The 24496-nt window shown below is 41.6% G+C and overlaps 1 protein-coding gene across 2 annotated transcripts in view; it reads right to left on the reverse strand.

The window, feature by feature from the left end:
- PPM1H (protein phosphatase, Mg2+/Mn2+ dependent 1H) overlaps positions 1–24496 on the reverse strand; it is a 266407-nt gene that overhangs the window by 134424 nt on the left and 107487 nt on the right. For both annotated transcript variants that reach the window (XM_059082213.2, XM_067009683.1), the window contains exons 3-4: positions 8984–9328; positions 70–182 (exon numbers count right to left, since the gene is read on the reverse strand). In XM_059082213.2, the coding sequence (XP_058938196.1) occupies positions 70–182; positions 8984–9328 (458 nt within the window). The remainder of the gene's footprint in view (positions 1–69; positions 183–8983; positions 9329–24496) is intronic.

The following is a 24496-nucleotide window of genomic DNA, read 5'->3' on the forward strand; positions in this document are numbered from 1 at the left end:
TGAAAAAAGATTTTAAAATTAAAGGAAGGCATTAAACTTTAGGAAGAACCAGAGGGCTAATCTGCTTACCTGCTGTCCCCAGCATTTGCCACATACAGCTTCCCCAAAAGGCAAACCACAATGAGGGCTGTGCAACCACCAGATATATTGTATGAACTCCTCTCTCGTTCGATTTGTAGGTCCTAGAGAAGAAGACAAAGTTAGTACTGGACTGTACAGGAACAAAGACTGTCTTAGCCTTGCTCCCTCGACATAGCCCTAAGATCTGAATACGATTCAGAGAAGGGACAAGAAAATCTTTAGTACTGGCTTTCTATCACCTGACAAGCATTTCTGGAGAGGACACTGGCATAAAACTGTCACCTAACAGACCACCTGCGGACCAGAGACAGGAAACAAGGGAAGGCAAACAACAGATATAATCAGACAAAAATGAGAAGAATTAAACCAACTGCATTTAATAAATATCATGGCTTACGGAAAATTAGTCTTTGTATGGACAGCCTGAGCTACTGTGGAAAACAGATTAGAGAGGCTAATAATGTCGAGTGCTTGGACCTGATCAATGTTTTTAACCCCAAAGTCTTCAATAAATAAATTCCTTTACAGCTAGGCGAGACAGGTGACTTGAAGGACTGTATCCTCAATTCAACTTGGGCAGGAGTCCACCCCCGTCTTACTGATCAAAGATAGAAGCTTCTGAACTGACTTCCTCTTCCCAAGGCCACTAATTCACAAGAGGGACACACACGCATAGTATCAGCCAACCTTCAGTGAGCACTTCCTCTATACCAGGCAGTTCGAGAAGCACTTTACATATAGAATCGCATCTCATTCTCACAACTGTAACATTAACCTCACTGTTCAGATGCAGACAAGTGGGGAACTTGCCCATATTTACCCCGCTGGAGTTTGGATTCCAATCAGGTTCTCCTCCTCTGAAGCCTAGTATTTATTACCTGACACCTAATGAGGTCTCCCCAAGGAAATTAAAAATAGAACCACATTCCTATGGACAGAGATGCATCATCCTCCAGACAGATATCTTTGTGAAATGCTGTGTCAGTGACAGAAGCCAGGGTTCCGTGACCTCAGAAAAATGAGAGTTGTTAGGAAAATAAACTGAATGTTGGCCAAAATAATGCCAAACGTTCTCATCGCCATCTATCGTTGGGGCCAAGGAAGAAAGGACGAGGGTGGGGTACAAAAGAGGAGGAAATGGTGCTCTGGCTGATTCTGAGGCTGCTGTCGGCTGACCAAGGGCCAGGGCCCGTTTGTGATGCTTAGAAACCCACAGAATTAGAACTCAGCTGCTTCAGCCAGCCTCCACGGGGATAATTCAGTAATCCAGCATTTATCGGCAGCTGCTGTGCTCCAGAGGCCAGAGGCGATAACACAAAGTCAGATAAATCACCAAGGAGAAACTGGAAATAGGAGAAGAGCCTGAGCTTTGAAAACAGATTAAGGACACAATATTGGTCAAAATGTAAGGAGAGAAAAAGTACAAAGACAAGACCTGGGAGAAACTAACATACTGGGAATGAACTGAGTAAAGGGTAAGGGCGGCGGGGGCGGTGGGGGGGGGCGGCGGGAAGGCTGAGGAACCATCGGGACGGGTAAGAATGAGTGTACTATATGGGATGTGATGGTTTAGAAGCAGGTGAAGAAAAATTCCAAAAAAGGGTTGAGTGAATGACAATATCAAGTGTTCCAGACAGGTCAAGCACAAGGACCACCTCCAAAGACCACACTGAATTTTTAAAATTTATTTACAATCTCTGTATAAATTAGCTTAAAGGGGCTGTCATGAGGATTAAATTAGATGGCGTAGATGAGGGGCTTCGGAGACCAGCTAGATTCTCCCCACAGCCTGGATCCCATGACTGAGAGCAGAGCCCTTTCTTGCTCACTGCTAGATCCTCACACCCATATTGGGCCAAATAAAAGATAATTTAATAAATGTCTATTCAATGGGCAAATAAAGAAATACATTATAAAACGCCTGGGTTTCCAATTATCTCCCCACCATTTTACCTCTGCCTTAACATGAGACATGTGTTCCACCATTCCTAAATGAAAAGCTTACAACGTGCATAAACATTGAGATAATAATTAAGCAGCAACCCAGGCTTCCAATAACACGCAGTCAATTGACAGGAATGAATGAATGGTTATTAGAACCCAAGCAGGGATGGCAGGAGGCTAGAGGGTGACGAGGAGGAGGGACACAGTCAGCAGGGAAAGACGGTCACAAGAAAGTGAAAGAGGGGAAAGAAAACATCAAGACATCAGAAGTTCCGTCTGTTGAACCTCCAAACAGTGCATCAAAACAGAACCAACAACCCTATTCACAAAGGAGTTTGTGGGCAGGTTTATGCATTTTTTGCATTTAAATAAATAAAATAAAGTTGATATTATGATAGATACATATTTCATCAAATTAATATAGAAACTGGTATATAAAGCCCATACTCAATACTAACATTTTTAATACACTGGAAAGAACTGCGCTAGCTACAGAAACTATCCTTTCACATCCAGAATCACTATTTGTTTGAATACCTAAAGTCTGAATGAAAGGCAGGTTTGAGTAAAAATCCTTTAAGCACCCAACTGCTTACAGACTGGAGTGTGAATGATGCTTGACAGACTTAAACTATTGGTGCGATCCAAAAAGTACACAGAGTCCACGTGAAAGAGCCGCCCACGTCAAGGAATTCCTCTAGGACTCAGACAAACAAGTTTATTCTGCATCGTAGGTGCATTACTTATCATGGCTTACATCACCAGAAAGTCTGATTATAAAATTATTTCATTCTTTAAAAAAATATCAAGATAGACTGTTTGACACTAAGATTTTCTGCTACAGCAGAGTTCACATTTGCCTTTCATTTAGGGGGAAACATTCCAGTTAGCCTGCCCATTGAATGCCTTGTTATGACATTAATAGCGTGAGTCAATATTTTTTTCTAATTGATTTAATCGTTTCTTTCATCTTTTCCTACCTTCCCTCTGCAGTTCCCCCAGCATAAGGAATGCAAATTTGGCAACATTTCCACATAAACAGTGGACCAAAGCCTAGCTATTTTTTATACAAGAAACTTTGCTAACATGCTCATGCTTTCATCACTTCCCGCCTCTGCGTGCTGATAGACATATGCGTGTGCACTCAGACGCACACTTTAATTACATGTGTGCTCTCTGGGATCACAGTGAAAGGATTTGAAAGATGTGTTTCCACAGACTTCATCCGCCCTGTAGGATTCAATGACATGAAAATATGCTCTTTTATTTCTTCTTCTAAAACTGGGTGTAACTAGAACATATTCTAAAAATAATTGCTTCCCCCTCCCCTCCCTAGAAGCCAAAATAGCACACTTTTTTTCCTACACCACCTACTCCTCTTTAAAAGATGTTTCACAAAATCTTAGTACTAAAAGGAACATTAAAGGACCATCTGGGTGGTTCTTTTACTACCAGATCAAACATGATAAATGAAGTCAATAAAGATATATTTACTGTTGAATTAACTACCTAATTTCTTCAAACTCTTAACTTTTCCAGTTAGCTTAAGCTTCTCACACTCTACATTAAAAAAAAAAAAAAGTATCCCTCAAGAAGTTTGGGTACTTTCTTCAAAAGATTAAGGAAATCATGGAAAAACTGCCCACTGCTTGTGCTAAACAAAGACTGATTTGGAATCTCTCCCCCATTTTAGCTGTCATGAACCTCAAGACATAAGTCTAGAATAAATTACCAGCAAAACACATGCACATACTATCATTCCTTTTCAAGTATGATCTAAAAGGATCAACTTAAGTGACTCAGAAGATTCCATTAACAAGATAATTGATTTATCTGTTCAATCAAGAGTCCCTCTTAAGGCTGTTTTCTACCTAGCAGAACTGATTTATCCTGTGTTGTGTCTATCTAAATATAACATTTAAGCAAGGTTTATCTCTAAATCAAAGAATGGATCCAATGTTTAAGACTTGGGATTGTATTTTGCTCCTTTTTGTTGCCAGGAAGATGACAGCAGTGAAGGGAAAAAAGAATGTGTGTGAAAGGAGACTAATTCAGCAGGAAAGAATTGCAAGAAAGAAAATATATTGCTCGGGATCATTGTAATTTGGTTGGAAAGTCCCACAGATGATGCAGCTCCAGGATCATTCTTTGTTTCCTACCAATTTCAGGTTGCAAAAGGAAAGCAATATCAAACACCAGAAGGGAGCAAGTGTTGGGTGGTTTCAGTAGGACCTGGCACCTCCCCCTAACTGGGTTAAAACATGGTTCTGAGCACATTGCTAATAGCGTCAGTCACAAATAATAAGATTCTGTATGGTTTTAGTATCTGGGCCTGATTTCGGTTTATTTTGAGAAGCCAACCTGTCAGCCAGGCAATGGGGAAGGGAAAAACCAGCACTGCCTAATATTGCCACCTGCTGGCTGTTGGTGGAATCACATGCTCATTCCTTCTTGGAAGAACTTCCTGTTGTACTAAAAGCAAAGACAAAACAAAAGCAAAAACAAAAAACCTCTAGCTTAAATACAGACAGACCAACAGGTCCACTTACCATTAATATTCTAATTTCCAAAACCATTAAAATGTATAAACTATAAATTAGCTTTGCATTCATCCTCCTTTTCACCATCGTGTCACCATATGGTTTTTACCAACAAAGCCAAGCTAAGTGGTATTTCCAACCATTTACTCAGTGACAGTAAGATGTATGCTAGTTTTACAAGTTATAATGTTGCCATTTTTCTCCCTTCATAACAATCAAACCTCCAAAACATTCTTCACTGTGGCAAGGAATCTATACCCACACTGAAAAGGAAACAGGACAGAATTTTGAGATCCTTCTGCCTGTGTCTATAACTCAATTCCTGTAGGTAAAAAGGTCATCACTGCTGACTTGCTTCTGATTCCTAGGAGGGCAAAGGTCTCCTGCAACTATACCAACAACGGAAGTGAGTTCTTACATGACTCCCCTGTTTTTGGAGGGTATGGAAGTAGGAAGGAGACTGACATCAGGACTTAAAAGACACTGATCTTCTTCGTATCTGTCATCCTGAGCCAAGCAACCACCTAAACATAATAGGTGACAAAACTTAGCTGCAGAAGTAGGCATTGTTACAAAGTGTAGCTGGGAAACAGAAATGAAGTCAGAAAGTTCCTGAGATCCTGGTCCTTTTGGAAGCGAGGGTTCATTTTCCATTGTGGACACAGGAGGAGCTGGCCACACAGCCTTCACTCTGAAGGGAGATCCAAGATGAGATACAATAGGGGACCACAGGGCAGACCCACTTCTGCCAGCATGGATCAGAGGCCCGTGGTCAGAGGTCACCTCCTCACAAGCCACATACTGTGCCAGGCAACCCCAGGATCAAAGACAAGAGGAAAAACAGTGCCTTCAAAGAGGCTTACAGTATTTGATGAAACTTACCATCTCCTCTTGTCCACAGCATTTTCCCCCCAACTTCTGTTAATCTTTATTTTTCGACGAGTACCTACTTTTTCCTAGGTACTATTTATTCTGGTCTGGTGTATCTGAATCTTTTTATCCAATTTTCTCTTTCAGATAGATGTGAACATTTCACTTAATGTCATTCAGAACATTAAAACAAACGAGATACTCTCTATCTCTGTGTTCGTATAATGTGATGATAAATACCCCCAGATACAAGATCCAATCTTTTCCTTCTAGACCCCATGGTGTCTAGAAGAATGCTGGTTATAAAATATAAGTAATTGAGAAGGGAACTGGTGGGAGGTGGGGAGAGAGGAATGACCTCTGATTCTACTTTGCTGAACTGTCATAAATAAGGCAAACCCCCAAACGAAAGGCAAGCTTTGCCTTTAAAGATATTATAAGTTACATTCTGAATCTCAGGAGGGGTGGCTGCAAAGATGTCATCGGTGAGGCAAATTTGAGGCTTAGGTGCTAGGCATGGGTAATTTTTAGGGATTGAAAGTGCAGGAGAAAGCAAAAGAGCCACAAAGCTGAAATGACCGACTCTTATTCAATATTGAGTTTTCCTATTACAGGGGATCAGAATGGCGTAAAACCTGCAATACCTAAAGAACACCTAGAAAGTTAGAAAGTAGCTGGCTGTTGTGAGGAAAAAAATTAAGAATGGCCGGGAGATTCCAAACCTGCTCCCCTCGGAAAGGTCTAAGGAGGAACCACCAAGGTCAGGCCAACAGAATAAGGAAATCAGCTGTGTGTTGAGCACTTCAAACCAAAGTTTACCTTTAAACCCTGACTCTCAAAACCTAATAGCGAGAAAGGGAGGAAAGAAAAAGTATTTTTTATGAGTTGACAATGGCCTTCCGTAGTATGCTGTATAATCTCTGTTGTAAGTTCTAAAGCTCAACCCAAGCTAGTTAATGGCTAAGTCAGGCACTTTTCTGTGACGCTGGAGTAGATTTTTCCTGAAGTCCCTGAAGAAGCAAAGAAAAAACTAGAGCATTTCTATAATTAGGGTAAACATATGACATCATCCAGACAGGGACACTTTTGAGAGTAAAAGGGGACAGTATTAATAACTATTCTGGGCCAACAGGCATCAGCTGGCTCAGTCCCCAGCCGTGCAGGAGGTAGGGCCACCCTGCCAAGAACCAGGAGAACCAAGGAATGATGAGTATTCTCACTTAATAAGGCCAAGCACATGGTGCAAAGCCCAGGTAGCAGGCACGCTGGGGGCTAGAGAGACAATCTGGGAAAAACGTTAAGTGTGAAGAAGAAGCTATAGGGTAGGGTGGATTAGAAAAGAACAGAATGGCTTAAGGCCCCAAATTCATATTATGGCACAGCAAGTCATCCACAGGCTGGTTACAGATGGCCTCTCCAAGTCACCTTACAGCATCCCTACCCTTGAAATCTGCATCTAACCACGGTGGACGTCAGCTTGCTGCCTTTGGCCCATCTCGGTTCTCTCCGTGATGTGGGTCTTCACACAAACGGTTGTCTCTGCCCAGAGCACTCTCCCAGCTCCCACGTTCTGTCTGCTTTCCTCCTAACTCCCTAACAGCATTGCTTCTCCAGGGAACCCTACTTCATCTCTTTATCAGATTCCTACCTACTCCGCGTTTCTCCTCTCAAGGCCCTTCCCATTTATATTTTATCTGTTTAATATCTGTCTTTGCCTAATTTCTTCCATGCTCTTTTCCCAGTTAGGTCTGGCTTATAGTTAGTTCTCAACAAATATTTATGGATTGAATGAATTACACAGTAAAGTGAAGTGATCTTTTCGCTGGCAACCAAGTGCCCAAGAAAAATTTCTGGTAACGAATCAGCTAGTGAGAAGTTTTTTTAAAATTTAAAAAACAAGAATGGGGCTCTTTACTAAGTATTTTTCCGAATGAGCCTCTCAAGTACAGTAGTTGCTAGGAACCCTGCACCATTAATGGGCAGAAACAGTCTGAGATAGGTGTGGAGGAGGCTTGACTCAATATGACATTGGCCTCTAGTGGATAAAGTGGAGAATACAGCAGTTCGAAGTAAAAGATACCTCATAGTACTAGCAATTACCGAAGGAAATAAAAAAGCCAAAATTTCTTCTGTTTTTTTCACTTTTATCATGTAAGCTGACTTTTTCTCCCATTATGGGCATGGTCCACTGTCAGATTTTTACCTCAATTAAATATTTAGCTTTCTGAGCATCCATGTTTAGAAACAGTTATTCACATCAGAGCTTCCATGATAGAGGGAGATTTTTATACCAAGCCCAAGGAGGAGTCAATTTTACTACCTTGATTCCTTTTTTCCTAAATAATCTTTTCTTGCCTCCTGGTGTTTTTCTTGGGATTGAAGGCTACCAGGTACTCCTGAGATGGAGGTGCATTTTAAACCACCTGCTACTCAAAGGGTAAGTATGTGACAAGGAGAGAAATGTTGGAACAAAAGAAGAAATGAGTTAAAGTGAGGAGAGACTGCAAATTAGAGGCATGAGCATATGAAAAATTTTTTGCCTTGTGAACAAATCAGATGACGCTGTTTACTATTCTTTCCTTTTCTCCTCTCATTAGCACTCGACCCGACATCGTGAGATCCTGGAATGTGCACGGTGTACACATTCAGTTCTGCAGAGATGCTTCTAGCTGCTCTAGCTCTACCTAAGAGCTTGTCATCATTTTTTAATCTCCAGGTTTTAAGAACACTACTGCCCACTCACCTTACTCTAGTCCTTATAACATCTTTTTATATCTCCTACTGTATCTGCATGCAGGATGCTGCTCAGGAGAGAAAATCTTTGGAACCCAAATAGCTGCCTCAGTATAAAGTGAGCTCAAGGGGGTGGCACAGAAGAGACCTTCTATGTGCATTCTCACCAGGCAGAGGAACAAGCAGGGGACACCTGGAGGGCAACTTAGTGTGTTCTCAGGAGGGAGGCTGAATCCCTTGATCAGACATATTCAAATGTAAATGTACAAACAAATCCACGTTCCCAAGTAAAACAAATAATTCTTGGATACTTGCCCCTACTTGCTTTAAGCAGTGGGAACCACACTGCCAATCATGGGAAAATAGCTGTTCTCAGATTAGATCTGTACAGCGAGGGTACTTCTGAGCACTTTACTAAAAGCTCCATTTCCCCAAGCACCTGGAATTCGTACACTCGTGTAAAACAGATGGCAACTGAGCTCACAGTTTCAATTAAGTTCAATCCTATCAGCTGGCATCCATAAGAGTTGGCAGAAAGAGAAGTAATACACATCCATTTAATAAGCCTATCACCTCATGCACTGTCCCTCTTCCATCTTCTTTTACACCTTTGCCAGCACTGGATGCTAGAACTCTCTCGCTGCCCACTTCTTTTGAGAATGGAAGTCCTGCTGTAAAAGGAGAAGATGGAGGGGACCCTGCAGCAAGTGGACAGGTCAGAGACATGCCCTTCCAGGGAACTTTCTAAGAAACAAGTATGTGGCTTAAGCGACCACCCGGACCCCTGCTGCCCTAGAGTCTTCAGTGATACCTACCATTTCCTTGAATGCACTCTCAAGAGCCCCGATGATGAGGCACTCGTGCGGGATCTTCTTCTCGGTGAAGAAGCGCGTGGGCGGGGTGCTGGGGGAGCCAGGGGCGCCCACCCCTCCGCGGAGGGAGGCCGCGCGGGTCAGAGTCCGGCTGTTCGCAGGTGTGTGGTCGGGCTCCTCGCCCAGGCAGGTGGGCGGCAGTACGGCCGAGTTCTTCAGGATCTCCACGATGTCCTGCAGCTGCTCTGTGACGTGGTGCTGCAGCAGGCGGGATGCCACCACAGCAGCCCCGGACCCCGCGTGACCGTCAAACAGCGACCAGTAGTGGCAGGAAACGCCTTCTGATTCCTGCGGGAGGAGGGTGACAGGAGGAGTGAGAAACGCAGGTGGCCACTGCCCCAGGGTGAGAGCGCGACACCTCCGGGGGTCAGCGCGTCCATCTGGTTGTCTGTCTGCAAACAACGGGGGTCAAAACACAGCAAAACACTTAGGGAAGGGTCCCCAGATTCATCGCTGCTGTTACCACCACCCCAGGGAGAAAGTGGTCCCTGCCTGTCCACCCAGGGCAGGAGTCCAAGTCACCATCCGCTCAGATGGGGTGAGATCTACTTTAATTTGATGTGCAGAAGTGAGAGGTACAACTCCATACAAACAGGTAGGCTTTTACAGTTTTAACAGCTAACCCCTCACCTCCCTTCTGCTGCAACCCGAAGCAGGTTTGACCTGGAGTCTTTGGAAGAAGTTAGGTCTTTTTTTACAGATGCTTCAAGGGGAGATAAGTAGACCCATTTTCCCCTCATAGGGCTTTTACACTCTCAGATAATTGCCCCACCTGCTTATGTCTACATCCTGAATTTGTAGAACATGTCTCTCCCTTGAACACCCAGTCTAGTCCACCCTTCACAAGATGCAGTCAATTCAAATCTCCTCTTCATGTTTCCTACTCCCCTCAGTTTTCCAGCTGTCACTCAGCATCTTGGCTTCCTCTTCCTACCCTAAAGCTACGTGCAGCCCATGTTCCCTCATCTACTACAGATCCTGTACCTGCTGGTTGATTCTGAGACTATTTCAAGATGAACACTTTTAAAAACCATGTTTGAATCACATATGCCTAAGATCTTAGCTATAGGGGAAAAAAAAAGCAGCTCGATTATGGTGTAGCTAGAGGGATAAGATATTAAATACTGAGATTAAATAGGTAAGGTGCATATAACATCCACTACTGACAACTAGGCTTATCTAGCCTGAAGCAACAAATGTTGAATTCTTTTTTTTTAGTTGAAGCCATTATATAAAGCTCTTTTGGTCTATCTTACTTTTTTTAAATTGAAGGTATTTGACCTATAACATTGTATAAATTTAAGGTGTACAACATGTTTATTTGATACATTTATATATTGTGATATAGTTGCCATCATAGCAGTAGTTAGCATCTCCATAATTGTGGTTTTTTGTGGTTAGAATAATTAAGATCTAATCTATCAAGTTTGATTATTATAATACAATACTGTTGTCTATGTTCACTGTACTGTGCATTGTATCTCTAGGACTTTTTTTTTACTACTCCTTGCAAGTTTGTACTTTTACCCAACATCTCTCCTTATCCCCCCCACCCTCCAGTCCCTGGTAACCACCATTTTGGTCCATCTTAGAATGATGCTGGAAGATTCTGTGTACTTAGGGTGACATATGCCATTACTCTATTTGTGCCCTTTGTCCCATACAAGATAAAACACACCAAGACACATATTAATCAAACTAACAAAAATTAAATTCAAAGAAAAAATATTAAAAGCAGCAAGGGGAAAACAAAATATAACATACAAAGGAATCCCCATAAGGTTATCAGCTGAGTTTTCAGCAGAAACTCTGCAGACCAGAAGGGAGTGGCAGGATATACTTAAAGTGATGAAAGAGAAAAACCTACACCCAAGATTACTCTGCCCAGCAAGGATCTCATTCAGATTTGATGGAGAAATCAAAAGCTTTTCAGACAAGCAAAAGCTAAGAGACTTCAGCACCACCAAACCAGATTTACAATAAATGCTAAAGAAACTTCTCTAGGTGGGAAACACAAGAGAAGAAAAAGACCCACAAAAACAAAGCCAAAACAATTAAGAAAATGGTAATAGGAACATACATATCGATAATAACCTTGAATGTAAATGGATTAAATGCTCCAACCAAAAGACACAGACTGGCTGAATGGACACAAAAACAAGACCCAAATATATGCTGTCTACAAGAAACCCACTTCAGACCTAAGGACACATACAGACTGAAAGTGAAAGGATGGAAAAAGATATTCCATGCAAATGGAAATCAAAAGAAAGCTGGATTAGCAATACTTGTATCAGATAAAATAGACTTTAAAATAAAGACTGTTACAAGAGGTAAGGAAAGACACTACACAGTGATCAAGGGATCAATCCAAGAAGAAGATATAACAATTATAAATGTTTATGCACCCAACACAGGAGCACCTCAATACATAAGGCAAATGCTAACAACCATAAAAGGGAGAATCGACAATAACACAATAATAGTAGGGGACATTAACACCCCATTTACACCAATGGACAGATCATCCAAACAGAAAATAAACAAGGAAACACAAGCTTTAAATGACACAAGAGACCAGATAGATTTAATTGATATTTATAGAACATTCCAGCCAAAAGTGGCAGAATACACTTTCTTCTCAAGCGCACATGGAACATTCTCCAGGACAGATCACATCTTGGGTCACAAATCAAGCCTCAGAAAACTGAGGAAAATTGAAATCATATCAAGCATGTTTTTTGACCACAACACTATGAGACTGGAAATCAATTATAGGAAAAAAACTGTAAAAACCACAAACACATGGAGCCTAAACAGTGCACTACTAAATAACCAAGAAATCACTGAAGAAATCAAAGAAGAAATTTAAAAAATACATAGAAACAAATGACAATGAAAACTCAATGACCTAAAACCTATGGGACACAGCAAAAGTAGTTCTAAGACGGAACCTATAGCAATTCAATCTCACCTCAAGAAACAAGAAAAATCTCAAACAATCTAACACTACACCTAAAGCAACCAGAGAAAGAGAACAAAGAAAACCCAAAGTTAGAAGGAAAGAAATCATAAACATCAGAGCAGAAATAAATGAAATAGAAACAAAGAAAACAATAGCAAAGATCAATAATACTAAACACTGGTTCTTTGAGAAGATAAACAAAATAAACAAACCCTTATCCAGATGCATCAAGAAAAAAGGGAGAGGACATAAATCAATAATATTAGAAATGAAAAAGGAGAAATCACAACTGACACCGCAGAAATACAAAGGATTATAAGAGACTACTACAAACAACTATATGCCAATAAAATGGACAACCACGAACAAATGGACAAATTCTTTGAAAGGTACAATTTTCCAAGACGGAACTAGGAAGAATTAGAAAATATAAACAGACCTATCACAAGTAATGAAATTGAAACTGTAAGTAAAAATCTTCCAACAAACAAAAGTCCAGGACAAGATGGCTTCACAGGCGAATTCTAACAAACATTTAGAGAAGAGCTAACACCGATCTTCCTCAAACTCTTCCAAAAAATTGCAGAGGGAGGAACACTCCCAAATTCATTCTACGAAGCCACCATCACCCTGATACCAAAAGCAGACAAAGATATCAAAAAAAAGAAAATTACAGACCAATATCTCTTATGAACATAGATGCCAAAATCCTGAATAAAATACTAGCAAGCAGAATCCAACAACATATTAAAAGGATCATACACCATGATCAAGTGGGATTTATCCCAGGGATGCAAAGATTCTTCAATATACACAAATCAATCAATGTGATATACCATATTAACAAGTTAAGGAATAAAAATCATGTGATCATCTCAATAGATGTAGAAAAAGCTTTTGACAAAATTCTACACCCATTTATGATAAAAACTCTCCAGAAAATGGGCATAGAGGGAACCTACCTCAACATAATAAAGGCCATAAATGACAAACCCACAACAAGCATCATTCTCAATGGTGAAAAACTGAAAGCATTTCCACTAAGATGAGGAACAAGACAAGGATATCCACTCTTGCCACTCTTACTCAACATAGTTTTGGAAGTCCTAGCCATGGCAATCAGAGAAGAAAAAGAAACAAAAGGGACACAAATCAGAAAAGAAGAAGTAAAACTGTCACTGTTTGCAGATGACATGATACTATACATAGAAAATTGTACTAAAGGCCATATATGACAAACCCACAACAAGCATCATTCTCAGTGGTGAAAACTGAAAGCATTTTCACTAAGATCAGGAACAAGACAAGGATGCCCACTCTCGCCACTCTTATTCAACATAGTTTTAGAAGTCCTAGCCACAGCAATCAGAGAAGAAAAAGAAATAAAAGGAATACAAATTGGAACAGAAGAAGTAAAACTGTCACTGTTTGCAGATGACACGATACTATACACAGAAAATCCTAAAGATGCCACCAAAAAACTACTAGAACTAATCAATGAATTTGGGAAGGTTGCAGGATACAAAATTAATGCACAGAAATCTCTGGCATTCCTATACATTAACAAGGAAAAAATCAGAAAGAGAAATTAAGGAAACAATCCCATTTGCCATCGCAACAAAAAGAGTAAAATACCTAGGAATAAACCTACCTAAGGAGACAAAAGACCTGTATGCCGAAAATTATAAGACACTGATGGAAGAAATTAAAGATGATACAAATAGATGAAGAGATATACCATGTTCTTGGATTGGAAGAATCAACATTGTGAAAATGACTCTACTACCCAAATCAATCTACAGATTCAATGCAATCCCTATCAAACTACCAATGGCATTCTTCACAGAATTAGAACAAAAATTTTACAATTTGTACAGAAAAACAAAAGACCTCAAATAGCCAAAGCAATCCTGAGGAAGAAAAATGGAGCTGGACAATCAGGCTCCCTGACTTCAAACTATATTACGAAGCTACAGTAATCAAGACACTATGGTAGTGGCACAAAAACAGAAATACAGATCAATGGTATGGGATAGAAAGCCCAGAGATAAACCCACTCACATATGGTCACCTAATTTATGACAACAGAGGCAGGAACATACAATGGAGAAAAGACAGCTTCTTCAATAAAAGGTGCTGGGAAAACTGGACAGCTACATGTAAAATAATGAAATGAGAACACTACCCAACACCATACACAAAAATAAACTCAAAATGGATTAAAGACCTAAATATAAGACAGGACACTATAAAACTCTTAGAGGAAAACACAGGAAAAACACTCTTTTACATAAACCACAGCAAGATCTTTTCTGACCCATCTCCTAGAGTAATGGAAATAAAAATGAAAATAAACAAATGGGACCTAATTAACTTTAAAGCTTTTGCACAGCAAAGGAAACCATAAACAAGACGAAAAGACAACCCTCGGAATGGGAGAAAATATTTGCAAATTAAACAACAGACAAAGGATTAATCTCCAAAATATACAAACACCTCATGGAACTCAACACCAAAAAAACAAACAATTCAATTTAAAAATGGGCAGAATACCTAAATAGACATTTCACCAGAGAAGACATACAGATGGCCAAGAGGCACATGAAAAGATGTTCAAAATCACTAATTATCAGAGAAATGCAAATCAAAACTACAATGAAAATGGTCAGAATGGCCATTTTCAAAAAATGTAGAAACAATAAATGCTGGAAAGGGTATGCTGAAAAGGGAACCCTCCTGCAAATGCCTCCTGTTTACATTCCCTCCTGTTGGTGGGAATGTAAATTGATACAGCCACTATGGAGAACAGTATGGAGGTTCCTTAAAAAACTAAAAAGAGAAATACCATATGACCCAGCAATCCTACTATTGGGCACATACCCTGAGAAAATCATAATTCAAAAAGAGTCATGTATCACAATGTTCATTGCAGTTCTATTTACAATAGCCAGGACATGGAAGCAACCTAACTGTCCATCGACAGATAAATGGATAAAAAAGATGTGGCACATATATACAATGGAATATTGCTCAACTATAAAAGGAAACGAAATTGAGTTATTTGTAGTGAGGTGGATGGACCTAGAGTCTGTCATACAGAGTGAAGTAAGTTAGAAAGAGGAAAACAAATACCGTATGCTAACAGTTATATATGGAATCTTAAAAAAAAAAAAGGTACTGATGAACCTAGTTGCAGGACAGGAATAAAGAGGTAGACATAGAAAATGGACTTGAGGACACGGGGTGGGAGGGGGAAACTGGGGCAAAGTTAGAGTAGCATTGACATATATACACTACCGAATGTAAAACAGATAGCTAGTGGGAAGCAGCCACATAGCACAGGGAGATCAGCTCAGTGCTTTGTGACCACCTAGAGGGGTGGGATAGGGAGGCTGGAAGGGAGACTCAAGAGGGAGGGGATATGGGGATATATGTATGCATATGTCTGATTCACTTTGTTGCATAACAGAAACTAACACAGTATTGTGAAGCAATTATACTCCAATAAAGATTTTAAAAAAAAAAAAAAGAAAGGTCATTCAAGCTACTCTGTGAGGATTAGGACGGAATAAAAGGTGAAAGTGAGGATGTCAGTTAGGAGGTAAATACCACCCTAATAAGACACTCAGTCAAATCCAGGCAGGAAGAAACACTTATGCATGACTAAAAGCACCATAAAGAGAAAGAACAAGCACATTATCTCAGAGGAAAGTTAAGGGGAAAAAACAATGACCGAAGGATTAGAAGATCTGGACTCAAATGGCATCTTCAATACCAATCAGCTGAGTGGGAGACAGAGCAAGGAGAGGAAGTCAGTCCAGGCCCTGGACCCTGTCTGGGTCATTCTAGGGCTGGAAGTCCCTGTTGCTTAACATCTCTGTGCCATGGTTTCCTAGGAACTAAAAGGAAGATGATAGCTACCTTATGGCAGAGGGGTACTGGGAAGGTTAAGTGGTAACTTATGCCTAGTCAGTAGCTAAGTAACACATTTGGAGCAACCGGGCACACACGTGCATGCATGTGCACGAGTGTGTGTGTGTGTGTGTGTGTGTGTGTGTGTGCGCGCGCACTGCATGTGCATGTGTGTGTGCGTTGCTGCATGTGCATGTGTATGTGCATGCATGTGTGTGCGTGCACGTGTGTGTATGCGTGTGTGTGGCGTTGGGGGCACTGCTATCATTACCATTACAATATGATCTCAGGTAAGTCATTTTCTGGGCTTCAGTTCTTCACCAAAATGGCGGAGGTGAGGGAACTTCTTTAGAAGACTCTGATGCCTCTGCTAATCCTGCAAGTTCAATGTTTAAGAAGGACAGACCAGTGTGGGCTGGGGAAGTGGGGGAGAGGTGGACCTTGAAGACAGGACAAGTAGAATTTGGATGGATTGAGAGGTGATATGGCAGCCCAGGACAGGAAAGTACCAGGAGGCTCAGGTGATGGGGCTGATTCTGGTAGATGCTCATCCAGGGTCTATCTTCCCTTCCTCCTCACTACTGATTCTGTTTGGGACAGCAACATATCCACTAAAAATACATCCCAGACTCCCTCGCAGCTCTGTGTGGTCACATAGCCTCATTCTGGCCAATGAGCTGCAGGAAGAAGTGTCCTGGATGAACACTTCCAGGAAACTTACAGATTTCTTGACAAAAAGGACAAATCAATGGGCCTGGTCTTTTCCCCTTTATCCTTCCCCCTTTCTTCCTGCCTGGGTCACAGTAGTGACTCGTGGAGGTAGCATAACCCTCTTGCCAAAAAGGCTGAAAGCTGCAGCCCAGGGTGTGGGGCAGGAGGTCAGAAGAAGCCTGGGCCCTCAAGGTCTGGCTCAGGAGGCTGCACAGGCCCTGGACAAGCTGTCATATGGGCTTCATGACATTTCAGTGAGCCACTGTTGTGAGATTCTGTAACAAGAGCTGGGCACGTGGAGAAGCATGGGTACATAGTATTCTGGGACTTGTGGCATACGTGGCAGGAAGGAGGAGCCCACATAAGTAAGGCACAAGCACAGAAAAGAATCTAAAGCAGGTAGAAGTGGATATCCACTGGGAATAAACCTGAGCCCCCAGGAAAATGTTCTTAATTTAGGGCATCTGTGGATAGAATTCACATGAATCCATCTTTATTTCCACAAACCTCTGAAATTTGTCATTTCCCCATATCGTGAATGTAAGGCAACACCGCACAGCGGTATTAGCAGTATATGTGACTCGGTCGCCAGTAAAATAGCATTGTCCGTCTGCACATTTTGAATTATCATTTATGCTCATCACTACTTTGCAAGGATTGCCAACCCCACCGCTAGCTCCTGTTACTTTGCTGCATTAAAGTACATATTGCCATATTACATCCCCACAAATAGGGAAAAGTGGCAAAAGGAAAGGATTCCTTGCTCATCACATCCAATTCCCCAAAGGGCCCAAGGCCACCTGAGTGAAACCTATGCACACAGTCCTTCTATACCTGATTAAATTAAAACCCAGCAAACATCTCTGAGGAAGCTGCAGCAGGGGTAGGCAAGGGATGGGATAGCAGCAGTCATGTCAGTGTCTGGGCACAGATTCTGTGACACCAAACTTTATCATGTTTCCACAGTCATGATTGGAATCAAAGAAGATCTAGCCCCATGAAATAACAAGCCACACTGCCATGGAATGCTACATTTTAAAAAAGCAACTCTAATTTTTCTGACAAGTAATCCAACCACTTCCTTCAACAACACAGAGCATTCTGCAGCTACCGAAACCACCACCAGGTGACAAAATATCTGGGGAATTTTTAAACAGTCACGAGGCAGCTTGGCTGAGGGACTTCTGATGTGGGGCTCAGAAGGGCTCAATATTCTCCTTTTGAGAACACCTCTGCACAGTGCTATAAAGTCTGGTACAGCACATTTTTAAAATGCAATTATAATTTTCACAGCTAAAACTTGTAAGACATAATTGTTTCCACAAAGAAAGTTTCTTTCCACAAATCAAGTGTAGGCTGAATAAATCCAGCACAGGTTGATGCAGGGGCCAAGCCCAGACCCATTAAAAGCAATGTCTCTGAAGGTGGTGCCCCACCATTCATCTTCTTTAAAGCTTCCCGGGGGTTCTAACGAGCAGTCACAGTTGAGAACCCCTGGTCTAATGGAAAGGGGGCTGCTAAGCCATCAGGAGACCTACATTCTAGTCCCAAATCTGCCATGGGTTCACTGTATGACCTTGGATGAGTCACTTACATCTCCCTAAACTGATCAGACCAGTGGTATCCAAACTGTGTTCCTTAGTTCTGAACAGGTACCTTAGGAAAGAGGAAGGTTAGTGGCTGTTGAAGGGGTAAGTCCCTATGACTATTATTCTGACCAGAGCAGCACAGTTTCATCAGTTACAAACATCAGGGTTTTGCAAAAGATTTTGGATAAAAGAATTCGACAGTTTAAAATAAAATTTTGAAAGCCTTTGAACTAGATAAAACCAAGCCCATCAAGAGATTTCAGAATCTTCACTGTCCTCCTATGGCAGGAACTTCAAGTAAGTGATATACTACGTGGGGAAATAACGACAAAGCGGGCTCTCACCACACACTCAGATGCCAGCTCAGCTATTAGAGTCTAAAAGACCACAAAGGCACAGACACAGCCAGTTACAGGCCTAGAGCACCCTTCCCATCATTTGACAGGCGATATTCTAAATGCTTTACAAATATTTGCTCATTTAATCCTTACTACAATCCTATGAATAACCACCCTATGAGGTGTGGTTACTATCCCCATTTTACAGGAGGAAAATGAGGGACAGAGAGGGTAACCACTCCAGGTTACCATCTATTAAGCGATGCAGCTGGGATCAGAGTCCATGCTCTAACGCCCTCACACTCCGCCCAGCCCTGGAGGGAAAGCTTGCCCTGATGGACACCTGGCTCAGGAATACACTTCTACACTCTGGAACCTGAGTTTTTCAAAAAAACACAAAATCTGATCACTGTCTTTTACCAGCCTAACAACCTGCCCTGCAGGCTGACTCCAGGCTATGAGCTTGGGTTTGCAGGCTCTGATTCTCTCTCCACATTCCATCTCTTACCCCAAATCCCACCCACGCAAAACTACAATGCTGGCAGCTCACAGCAAACCACTACTACCCCTCTCCCTCTGCCTCCCCCTCCACCTGTCTTTTAGTAATCACCTTAACTGTCACCTCCTCCTGGAAGCTCCTCCTGTGCCCACCCTGACTGCAGCATTCATCATATTGTCTGTGACTGTCTGTCCACGTGCTTGGGCAATGGTGGATTCAAAGAAAGAATATTCTGTGAAAAGGGAGCAACAAATAGGCAATGCAGGTGAAAAGATAAATAAATATATATATATGGACAGCGACCTGATTAAGGCCGACCTTGAGGGCTAGGTTCAGGTCAGGGTGAGGTTCTGGAGTCCAGCAAGGCAGACCAGGAGTCCCAGTTTGCTGCCTTGGGACATGAGGAGTAATGAGATGCCTCCGTCCCTGAAAGTGCTGGGAGCCAGGCTGAGGGAGCACTGATGCTGACGCGATCTGCAGGTGCACCGCGAAAAGGAAGCACCAGAATTTAAGGGGCTCACAGAGGTCTGTCCTGAGGCAAAGAGTGCCTAGGTCAGTGTAGTACCACTGGGCCAGGAGAGAGGACTTCATGAGACATTTGAAGGAAACATATGAGGCTGGAGTGAGCTATATGGTGTTTGAAATGGGACCGAGACATTAACAGAGAATTCAGATCTACTTTTGAAAGTATCATGATCAAACAGGCCATGCCATACATTTATTCTGAAACGGATACGAGGACCCGATTCTCCCTCACCCTCTTCTTTCCTCGAAACAGTGCCATCAGCTGCTTTCAGATAAGAGTGCATGGTTTGAGGCATAAAGTCAGATCTGAGAAACTTGAGGAATGAACACCTCCTCAATGTCACACCACCATCAAGGGACTACACTGACATCAGGGGTCTGAGCTGGGAATAAGGCAGCTGGGATTGCAGCTGGAAATCTATGAGAGAGGACTGAAAAATCCCAAGTTACATGAACAGGTGCTTTTAAAGCATCGCAAATCTGCAATTTCATTGCAAATACACCTGTATTCCGTCATGGCATAGAACCTTCAATCACCCCCTACTGCTCTGAAAGTACTTTTCTGTCTTCTAGATGCTCACATGGGTTCACGGGCTCTACTTGCTGCCCCTCTCTTGCTCCCTGTCAGGGCTCGGGAACGCTCTCGTCCTCTCTTCTAACTCTGCCTCACCTGTAAGACTGTGTCATGTTTTTCTTCTGCCTTCATCTTTGGCCCTCTGCTTGAAGAACTGCTTATCCTTCGGTTTTCAGTGGAAGCATCACCTCCCCACCAAGCCTGCCTGGACCACCTCAGCCCCTGTACATCCCCTACAACAGTGTTTATCCCACTGGTGTGGAATCGCCGGATGTGTCTGTATCAGCCTACTCGGACACTCACGTGTGTCTCATTCACTATGGCATTCCAGGGCGTCCCTGGTATAGTACTACTTACTCAGCAACTACTAAAAGCTCAGCAACTACTAAATATACAAAGAAAGGAAGGGAGAAAATGTATTTTTTCATTCGTCTTTATTTTTTCAGAGCAATATAGCAGTTTAAGAAGTAAGAATTTTGGAACTTCCCTGGTGGCGCAGTGGTTAAGAATCCACCTGCCAGTGCAGGGGACATGGGTTTGAGTCCTGGTCCGGGAAGATCCCACATGCCACGAAGCAACTAAGCCTGTGCGCCACAACTACGGAGCCTGCGCTCCGGATCCTACGAACCACAACTACTGAAGCCCACACACCTAGAGCCCGTGCTCTGCAACAAGAGAAGCTACCCAATGAGAAGCCCAGGAACCACAACGAAGAGTAGCCCCTGCTGGCCGCAACTAGAGAAAAGCCCACACGCAGCAACAAAGACCCAAGGCAGCCAACAATAAAAATAAATAAATAAATAAAAATTTAAAGAAAAGGTTTTCCAGTTGCATTCTAAGTTATTTCCTTTACAAAAAAAAAAAGATAGCCTTCTACATCATTTATAATACACACACACACATACACACACATTCCCACCCCTTTTCAGGAATACATCTGCAATAAGACTAAGGAATATTCCAGAAGGTAACAAATTGGGAGTTTAAAGTTCATAGTTTCTCTTTTAGGATTTCACTAAAGTAGGCTCAATGTTATATCCTCCTTTCTCTAAAGTTCTAGAAACTGCTTTTTAATCATATTGCTTATTTTCTTTTTCCCATTTTCATGATCATATATAATGCCAGAACTTAGTAAGTTTTTTTTGTTTGTTTGTTTTTAAGAAGAAGTTGGGGATAGGAGTTTATTAATTAATTTATTTATTTTTGCTGTGTTGGGTCTTCGTTTCTGTACGAGGGCCTTCTCTAGTTGTGGCAAGCGGGGGCCACTCTTCATCGCGGTGCGCGGGCCTCTCACTATCGCGGCCTCTCTTGTTGTGGAGCACGGGCTCCAGACGCGCAGGCTCAGTAGCCCACTGCTAACACTTCCCACTCCAAGCAATGACAACTAGTTATATCTGACAATAATAATAACCATTCTAGCCAAAAGTATCTGATGTGCTCAAGGAGACAGTTGAAATATGGAATTATACTTGCTGTTGTTAATGATGAATTGTGCCTTGAGATATAAGCTAATGGAAACAAGAAGTCTCTGCTCTTAGCAAGACAGTAAATGGGTTACTGCATGAAAAACACACAGAACAATGGCTGGCATATAATCAACACCATGTAACTGTTAGCTGTTATATTTTAAAATATTGCCTTTTCATCTTTATTGTCTTTAGAGTATATTTTAAATACTTAACATGTTTTTATAATTGTTAAATATATACTAGATGGATATTCAGTAGTATGGCTATATATCAATAAATGAACACATATATTAAGGGTATATACTCAAAAAAACTGTCTTTAACCGATGGCTTGGAGATGGCTACTCTAGAAACAGCTGTCCTACAGGAAAAAGTGGTGTCACCCTCCTGGTTGCCTTCCCTGAAGACACAGGTTCACCGCTAATTTTACCCTCAACTTCCCCTCCCTGTCCCAACTCACTAGGTATTCAGATAACCTGAGGACAGCATGAAAGGAATATCACAAATGTGGAAATCCCACTGTGAGTTAAATCCTTTGGTCAATTTTACAAAAGGCTCAGTATGAACATGGTATGCACTTGCCTGCCTCCTTTCTTGCTCAAGAAGAGGGATTACTTATTTTCCATTGGGGAAACAGAGAGCAGACATAATCCTTTGATCCCCACTATAAGCTACTATATGACTTGATTTCCACCAAGTTTCTGGCCAGGCTTCAAGGTTTCACAGCAAGGATGATGATGCAGAATTAGAGTATCTGTTTTTAGGCATTTCATCCACAGAGATTTCAACCACCAGTTCATGTGATCTCACAGCAACACAGTATGAGGCAAAAGAATAAATCAGCTGCTGATGAAGCTGAGATGTGGAGAGACTTCATGACAAGTCCTTCCTTGGGCCCACATTCTACTGTTGTCCACTTGGAATCATGCCCATACAGCATAGTTAGTTTGTTTGATCTTAACATACTTCTCTTTCTGACTAAATTATTCCAATATTTTGTTCCCTAATGAGAAAGATCTCTTATCCTCATATACATAAAAGAGCACTGCTTCCTTCTCAGGATCTGATAATACTAAACACAGATTTATTTGGTTCGATTCTTCCACTTTATGAGACAATAAGATGTAAGATAAGTATGTTTGGTTTTTGTTTTTAAATAGCAATTTAGTTCCATATGTAAAAACACTATTAAATAAAAATTTCTGAGAGACAGAAAGTATAAAGTTGGTGATCGTTTTGGCTAAGTTGTGCTATGGTTTATTCTAGACTCAAAAATTAGCTCGGGAATGTTCTCAAACTATTATTCTATACCTCAAAAGCTTCTCCTTAAATTAGTTTACAGTAGAAACACAAATAATGCGAAATAATATTGAAATGCATCTGCAAACTCCACTGTTAGAATAACAACAGATAATATTAATTGAGCATTTACTACATGCCAAACACTATTCTAAGTATTTTTCATATTTTTAAAAATTAATTTCTTTATTTATTTTGGCTGTGTTGGGTCTTCGTTGCTGTGCACAAGCTTTCTCTAGTTGCAGCAAGCGGGGGCTACTTTCCGTTGCGGTGCGTGGGCTTCTCATTGTAGTGGCTTCTCTTGTTGCAGAGCACAGGCTCTTGGCACGCAGGCTTCAGCAGTTGTGGCACTCGGGCTCTAGAGCGCAGGCTCAGTAGTTGTGGTGCACAGGCTTAGTTGCTCCACGGCATGTGGGATCTTCCCGGACCAGGGCTCAAACCCATGTCCCCTGCATTGGCAGGCAGATTCTTAACCACTGCGCCACCAGGGAAGTCCCACTTTTTTTTTTTTTTTTTTTTTTTTGCGGTACGTGGGCCTCTCACTATTGTGGCCTCTCCCGTTGCGGAGCTCAGGCTCCGGACGTGCAGGCTCAGTGGCCATGGCTCACAGGCCCAGCTGCTCCACGGCATGTGGGATCTTCCCAGACCTGGGCACAAACCCGCATCCCCTGCATCGGCAGGTAGACTCTCAACCACTGCGCCACCAGGGAAGCCCCCACTTTTCATATTTTTAACTCATTTAATTCTAATAATCTTATGAAGTAGGAACTATTGCCCCCAATTAGCAGATGAGGAAACTGAGGCATCGAGAGGTCATCTAACTTTCACAAGGTAACGTCTAGGGAGTGGCAGAGCTGGGATTCAAACTCAAGGCACGCATTACTATCCAATCAGAAGGCTTTTTCTACTTGCCGTGGTTTCAGGAAAACAATGGTCTTCAATAATTTAGCAAGAAATAAATGGACTATAAGGACAATAAGATGATGAACAATTTCATTTCCATGTGTTCTTCACCTGAATCAGTCAGAGCTGTTATCCAGTTTCTGAGTCGACAGGGGAGACTGCTAAATAACTACTAATTCAAAACAGAAATCCTAATGGAAATGAGAAAAATTTTAGCATCAAATTATATTGAAATTATACATCTCAACATTAGGAGTTGTTCTTCCTTCATTTCATACTTTTCCAAGGAGATTTTCCTGACATATTTCCCAGCTGCTAAAGGATAAAGAGGCAGCATGTTACCAGTGTGTACAGGTTCAGAGGCTAGATTGCCTGGGTTGAACCCAAGCTCCACACTTTCCAGTTCTGTGCCTCAGTTTCCTCATTGGTAGAATAAAGATAAGAATAGTACATACTTATGTATTATGAGGTTAAAGGAATTAATATTGACAAAGCATTAAGATCAGTGTTGTGTCTGGCACATGAATGCCGAATATTGGGTTTTAAAAAAGTAAGAAGAAGAAAAGAAAATCTCAAGAGCTATTGCTCTTGCCAATGTTCCTCCCACCTAAAGCTCTGGGGAAATCAGATTACAAGTGAAACAAGGAGAAATTTCCATATCAGCACCATTTA

The sequence above is a fragment of the Kogia breviceps genome, chromosome 12, assembly GCF_026419965.1.
Source record: "Kogia breviceps isolate mKogBre1 chromosome 12, mKogBre1 haplotype 1, whole genome shotgun sequence".
In the NCBI taxonomy this organism is placed as follows: Eukaryota; Metazoa; Chordata; class Mammalia; order Artiodactyla; family Physeteridae; genus Kogia; species Kogia breviceps.